A 7,574-nucleotide genomic window follows, 5' to 3' on the forward strand; every position below is an offset into this window, starting at 1 on the left:
AAAAAATCTATTATCAATTAAAAAATACTGCAATAAAATTTTGGGTACCTAAACTAACGGAAAATATGATTTTGGGGTAATTTGAGGCCATTTTTTTAACCCCAATAAATGACATGTAATTATTGGACTAATTAAGCTAATTGGAAACTTCCAATTGCCTAATTAATCATTAGGGGGGTGTCCAAGGGCAGGACTGGCTCCAGGGGTCTGAGCACCCTGTGCCGGCCCGGTACGCTGCGCCCTTCTATTGCAGCGCGCGACCTAAACTGGGGCGTGGCCTCATTGCCATAGGCCACGCCCCCTATGTGACGTTATTTGGAGGCGTGCCCGCATGGCACGCCTCCAAGTAACGTCAGGCTAGGGGTAAAGTCCAGCCCTCCGTCACTGGCTGGGCTTCCCCCAGCCCTCTCCCGTCTGTGAATGGATGCCGCACGCATGCGCGCAGCATCCATTCACACTCCGGGGGTCCGGCATCGCCACACAGCTGCGGTGGTGGGGGTCCCCAACCTCCCGATTTCAACACCCGCGGGCCACTTCGGGATGTTGGGGAGGGGTGCGCCCTCTATGGGTCACGCCCCTGTTCGACTGCACTGGTCGAATACCCCTAGAGCCGGCCCTATCCAAGGAGTTCAGCACAGTGTCCCGACATTTTAACCTTAAAATAAAGATTTTCCTTTACATCCCTCACCCTCAGGGAGGTGCGGATTGAAAGATGCAAATTCACTCTGACTGGTTCAGTGCAAGTTGCTTATTGGATTGCAAAATGAACTCGCTATGCGAATTCAAAGAGAAATCAGCAACTCAAAACTAATTTGATTGACCCGATTCTGCTTTTCTTATTTTGTTTTTTTAATCTTTCAGTTGATTCACGTTTTTAAGTGTTTGTATTTATTATCTGACTTTTTAGTGCCTGCAGCCTAGTTAAATGTATTTTATTTTGTTTTATTAAATTAGTAATTGTCTGTTATAGGCAGGGGAGTAGGGAGGCCGGCTACAGCGGAGTTTGAGCTCCGGGTGCTGAAAAGTTCAGAGGGAGCTAGATTAACCCAAGTCGGACTCGGGCAGACCTCGGACCTGAGCACCTGATTCAGACCCGGTTGCTAGTAAGCGTTCGCTCGTAGCTGCCGATGGTTCGCATGGTGCGTATGCATCGCAGTGCGCAAACTAGTCCAAGCGATCGGGAAGCGTACCTTCGCCGAGCAGAGACTGCCCAGCTGAATGAGTGACAGGACAAGCCGTTTGTGGGTGGTAACAGGGGCAGGCCACTAGAAACGGGGAGCAGAGGTGAGAACGCAGGCATACCTGAGCGTCTTAATGCCGTTTCAGAGGTGTACATAATTAATAATCAGCGTCATAGTACACGTCACCTGGTTGAATTTTACACTGAAGTGCTCGCAGTGTTTGTGGAAGGGTATATTCAACCTCAAGTGCTGTGAATGCATCCAATGGTACCCGATGTACCGATGGTAGCATGCACTTCCTGGAGATGACATGCGCAAGTGGTCGTCTTAAGACAGGCTGGTAGGCATCTGCATACACAAAGCGATCGCACGCCAGGACATAGTGAGCGTGCTTATGCCTTGCCGTGCGATTGCCTGCCTTGCTGTCACTTAGACGAATTTGCATATGCTGGGAACGAGCGTACGCATCTAGCGATCGGGTCTGAATCGAGCCCTGAGTCTTTATAGACTTAGGTCCCAATGGATTATAATACATCCGCATGCAGGAAACCATGCGCCCTTGCAGTGATGCATCTAGTCCACGTCACTACCTCTCCACCTATCCAGCCCTCTCCCTGCCTTACCGGAGACTGACGTCTGACGTCGCCGTGAAGTGGGGCTTAAGTCCTGTGGCAACGGGTGGCGGGGCTTAAGTACGGGAGCGAAGCTTACGCCCAGAGCCGCCGGGCCATCGGGTGCAGTACAAGCACTGAGAGAGGAGCCGTGAATGTGCCGGTTCCCGCAATAAAAAAAAGAAAGACAAAGAGGTGCGCGCTGGCTGCTTCTGCTAATTAATTGTTGTGTATGTGTATATATATATATATATATATATATATTAATTTAGACTACAACACCTAACTATCTTTATCTATTGTATTTATGAATAATACAACAGAACAGGCTCTTTCATAAATTTAGGATTCTTTTTTTCCATTCCCCCAATTCTGTACAGACAAAGGTGGCGCCACAACATTCCCTTGCTCCGGGCATCACGGCTCCTAGCTAAAGCTCGGGTTATAGGAACTCAGGGCCTGATTCAGAGCCGGACGCTCTGAACGAGCGCCCGCTCTGAATAAGGGCGTTTTTTTTTTTGGGTGCGTCCTCCTGGACGCTCGCATAGCTGTGGGTTACCACCCACAGCTTATGCGAGTGTCCATGATGATGGTCGCGATGGTCAAGACCATCGCGACCATCGGGCTTGCGACGAGACCCTGCGGTAGGGTCTCGGTGACCGCAAGCCCTGGAGTGATTTTGGCTCTATCAGTGCCAAAATCACTCCCAGTGACATCACTAGTGATGTCAGTGGGGCCGGACCCAGACGGTGGGTGTTCCCACGCCCCCGGCACGCCCACCAAAGGGGGCGTGCTGTCACTCACCATCGACAGCACGCCCCCTTTGGTGCAAGACCCGGAGCGACAGCTTGGCTGTCGCTATGAGGGTCTCACGCATGCGCACGACGGAGCTCCCTCCGTCGTGCGCATGCGCACTAGGGCACCATCGACCCGCTTGCGAGCGCTCAGCGCTCGCTTGCGGGTCTGAATCAGGCCCTGAGTTCCAGTACATATTTATATCTTATATACTGTGTAATTGTGGAGAGTGGTGTAAAGTATATGGTCTGGTATGAGCGACCTTCCTGCAGAGCAGACCGCAAGCAGCATGCACCTCATGCATTTCTCCATGGCTCAACCCACATCTTCCTCAGAGGTATGTGCTGTTGAGATCGAATGGTTGCTTATATCCCTTGTCACCAATTTGCTGGTAATGGTAATTAGGTCCCCTTCCTTGCTTTATTTACAAATGGCTAGCAATGTCAAAATAAAAATACAAATATAATTAGATTAACATATAAATATGAGATGAGCGGTTCAGTGCTACTCCGTTCGTTTAGCCAAATTAGCTCAAGTTCAAATCTATTTTATTGGCTATCCAAAACATGTAGGCAGGGCTTAAAATGGGATGCTCTATCCAAGTAAGCACATTTTTTTCAGCTTGTAAATACAAGTAGACTCATGTTACAGTTTGTGAACAGCCAATGACCGTCAGGCTGGCAACAAGTCAGATGTATTCTGGTTTGTTGCCACACAGTCTCTCAGTACAGACCAAAGAGCACTCAGTCTTGTAAATCCCATCTTGCAAGGCTACAAACAACATCTATTCTGTACTCGATCTACAGGAGCCACTGCCGAGGGCAGGTGTAGAATCAATAAAGCAGGGAAATATGAGTTATCATCAATACAGATGGGCAAATGTGAGGGAACATTAACAGAGTAGGGCCTGATATGGGGGTACATGAATACAGGGGTGCAGCGAGGTATGGTAGTGCATCATTACCGAGGGGCATGTTATGAAGGAAAGTCAATATGTGGTGGTAACATGATTTTAGCAGAATCAGTATAGGTGGTGTTCTGATATGGCACAGTATGTCAATAACACGGCTTTCTCAGACACATATTCTTCTGCATTTGTTTGCAATACTGTAAACACGCTCTTACCATACTGGACCTATGCTAGAGCGCCATTCCCTCCCCCGTCCAGCCTCTCCAAATGCAGGCTGGCATAAGTGCCAGAAGCACACAGACTGCATACAGTAACATCATAATTACATGTTTACACCATGATTTAATGCATTATTCATACAGTGTAGTCCCAGTATTCTGACCAGATGTATACTAAATGGATAATGTTTTTTTTAAATCCCTATGGTAACCTCAATGAGCCACTTTCATCATGACTTTTCTGCATTTAGGTGTGTAGATAACCTAGACATTGACAGTTGCTGTTTTCTAATTGTGCACTTTTCCCATTATGGTTTTTATTTCTTGCATTTACCAGTCTTTTACGTTAACTGCGCAGTAAGTGAGGTAACGTGTACCTGTCATGTTGAAGGTAAAGTGTAATTTGTCATTGCTCAATAGCAGATTATTACTATCTCTGTCTATGCAACTATAGTTCTATAGATAAATTGCATACCCACATCATTTTAAATGTAATTATGGTGCTAGTGGGCAATCCTGCGTCAACTATGACATCAGTACCTTATTTCTCTAAACCTCTCATTACACCCTGACAGCTGTTATTTTCAGCAGCCTGTGATGTCACCACGTTGTGAATGTGGGCTGTGCAGAATGCATGCTGTATTACAGGCAAAGCAGGTCTATAGATGTGAATGCAAGATACCTGCACAGTACTGATAGCAGAGATCACCTGGCCAGCGATGTTTAGGGAGACATAGAAGGTGGCCTGGGGAATTTACACACGGAACGGCAATGATGAATATGTGCTATTAGATCTAATAAATGCACCTCTGATGAACTATAAGCATATTAAAGATTCTATGAGAAAGTCACAGTTGTATCCAAATTGAAGCTAAGAGTTAAGGGGCCTATCCATTAGCAGATAAATTGAACGACTGAACGATATATCGTTCAGTTGTTGAATTTATTTGCTAATGGATAGGCCCTGAACGATGACAGATGCGCACTCCCACGGGCCGATAAATTGTGTCTTTCGTCTCTAAAACATGTTGGTCAATTATCGCTTATCGATGCCAAATATTAGAAATATCTGGCAGTTTATAAGCAGTAAACGACGAACGATATTTTTTATGAAAATTCACAGAAACATTAAAAAAAATCCACCCCCTGAATGATGTCATGCAATATCGTTCGTCATTCTCAAAAATCTGTCATGTACATAACAGTTATCTGTAACCGCAGCCCCAAGAGTTTTCAAGGGCTAATCTTTTGGTTTTTATCGTTGATTTGATTTAGATTTCTCTTCTGTTCATTCACTTTGCATTTTGTTACTTGATAAAAATAAAATATAGACACTTCTATTCTTGAAAGCATTCTTACTTTGCAGCATTTTTTTTTCACACCTGCCTAAAACTTTTGCACAGTACTGTATTTATCACTGACACACATTCTATATCTTCAAAAGTTACATTATATCATTATATTTAATTATTGATGTTCAATGTTATCTGCTATTCTGCTATTATAGAGCTTAATAGCACCATACAGAATAGTAACTGACTTCCATGTCACCTCATAGATAGGCTCTTCTAAAATTCACATTTTGCAGTCAGTGTTTCCTTTAATCTCTCTCTAGAACTTCAGTTACTTGTACATAAACTTCACTCAGCTTTCTCACTGATTCTCTCTATAATCCCTCAGGGCCAAGCTGACCTCCTCAAACATGCCAAGAACGAAGCTGTGGACCACGTGAGGCAGATCCACCATTCAGGCCAGTCCTGTGGCATAAGCCGTACCAGCTGCCATTCCCCTTCCCTGGATGTCTTCAGGCCGCGAGGGGCCCTGGAACCCATCCCTGAAGCAGACAGTGGAGGCAGAACTGCCTCATGAAGATACATTCAGATGCCAGCATAGCCCAGAACTTAACCCCTTGCATAGCAGACACTTAGGTCAAATATTGCCATGCAATGTGTTGCAGACGTGTCCCAATGGCTACAGAGTAAATGATAGGATCTCCCTGTATACTGACACCAGAACCTCCCTCTCTTGAGGAGTATGAACTTGACCTGTGAATATCTGAAGGATGATCCTATAATACAGGAATGCAGGACAGATGTGTAGTGGAAATACATATATTTTATTTTTGTGCACTTTGAGACCAGCCTCACTTTCCCACTATCTGAACCCTTCCCTAAAACGTGAAAATTTGGGGTTGGGAGGGGAGGATGGTATTGCTACCTCTGTTCACTTTCTCCTTGCCCCCTTTCTCCATTTATTGTAAAAAAAATAACTTGTGGTTTAAATACAATTGTTTAGATCTACAGTAGTGTCTGTCTTCTATACTTACTGGTGTTAATGATGTTTAAGACAATTGTGTTACCATATAGCGTTAGCAAAAACTGGGCTGTGAGACAAAATGGTTCACTGATAATATGAAGTCACGGAATACATACACAGCTCCATCCCTTCTTCTCAGTAAGGTTTATTACATTCCTGGATCACTGGCCCTGACTAATCTCTGACAAGTCATTCTACGTTCTCACACTCTACCTTAAGCCTAATGTCATAAAAGCTATTTGTGCGGCTGCATAATTTAAACAGATGAACTCAGGTCCTGATACACAGCTGTACGCTATTTCCACCGCAGCTGCGATCCCATACATAACTGCTGTGCGAAAATATGCCGACATATGTATTCAGACACCCACCGGCGTCTTTCCAAATCCAAGCATCCGCATCGGCCGCAGATCTTTCGATGTTAGCAGCCATGAGTAAGTCTATGGTCACGCAGAATGGCTGCAGGAACTGAGATCAGCCATGTTTACTGCATACGGGATCGCAGATGCAGGATGTGACACTTCCCTGAGAATACATACTCGCTGTGAGCGACTACGGTAATGTACCTTCACACATGCGCAGTATGACTCAGACGCATGCGCAAATGGCCAATTATCACCCAACTGCGAAAACATTGGCATAGCATTCATCTCTGAATCAGGCCCTCAGCACTTACACACTTTGGGCCTGATGCAGAGTAGAATGTATAACTGTTTGCGGAGCATATCTTAACATGTTTTTGCACTGCCCATATTGCGGAACCAACCGTGTGCAAGTATGAGTGATGCGCCTCTCTACTTGCGACTAAATAGGTCTAACGTGGTATTGTCATGTAGACAATGTTCGGAGAGGGCATGTCAAAGAAATGCAGAGCTGGGCGGAAGCAAATATACACATTTCCAGGTGTATCATTTGCATCACTTATAGGCGTGTACAAGTGCGCCACAGTGATGATCAAAGTAAACATATAGATAATGGCAGCTTACTGACAAAGATACGTACAAATCTGCATATGAGCAAATATTACATTTAGTTCCGTGCACACAATGTGGGAACGATTATAAGTGACTTGCGTTCAACCACGCGTCAGATCCTTTATTTTCTTGTGCACTAGCAGCCAGCATAGGCACCCAATTTCTGTAACCCAGTAGATCATACGCTTATTCTCACAGTCTTGTGTCTCCAACGTGATCCACTGCATTCCACATGGAACCTGCATAGATTAGACTAGGATGAAAATACAGGCTGCGTAATCAGAAAATGCATGCACATATGGATTAATGCTCATCCAGAAGGAAATAGAACACGCATGGGAGAAATACATATGTGTCAGTTAGCACTATGGCACACACTGTCAGGCATGTGTATTCATTAAATAACTCAGGGATGCAACTGACAAGGTGACTGACCACTGTTTTAAGAGCATGTACTGTAGCAAGGACTTAATTGCTGGGTAGGAAGAAATGTTCCAGGTCTTTTGTTGCAATCCTTCAAGAAGGCTGTCATATAACAGTGCTTGTTCTATATATAGAGACATTTTACT

General features: G+C 44.9%; 1 protein-coding gene across 1 annotated transcript in view; it reads left to right on the top strand.

Annotated features, from left to right (window-relative positions):
• Positions 1–5,985, top strand: part of LOC148540635 (inactive phospholipase C-like protein 2) — a 162,628-nt gene extending 156,643 nt beyond the window's left edge. Inside the window, exon 6 of the mRNA XM_088442459.1 lies at positions 5,396–5,985. Coding sequence (XP_088298585.1) covers positions 5,396–5,584 — 189 coding nt within the window. The 3' untranslated portion in view covers positions 5,585–5,985. The remainder of the gene's footprint in view (positions 1–5,395) is intronic.
• Positions 5,986–7,574: the final 1,589 nt, after the last annotated feature.

The sequence above is a fragment of the Taudactylus pleione genome, unplaced genomic scaffold (assembly GCF_031769625.1).
Source record: "Taudactylus pleione unplaced genomic scaffold, aTauple2 ptg000018l, whole genome shotgun sequence".
NCBI classification, from domain to species: domain Eukaryota; kingdom Metazoa; phylum Chordata; class Amphibia; order Anura; family Myobatrachidae; genus Taudactylus; species Taudactylus pleione.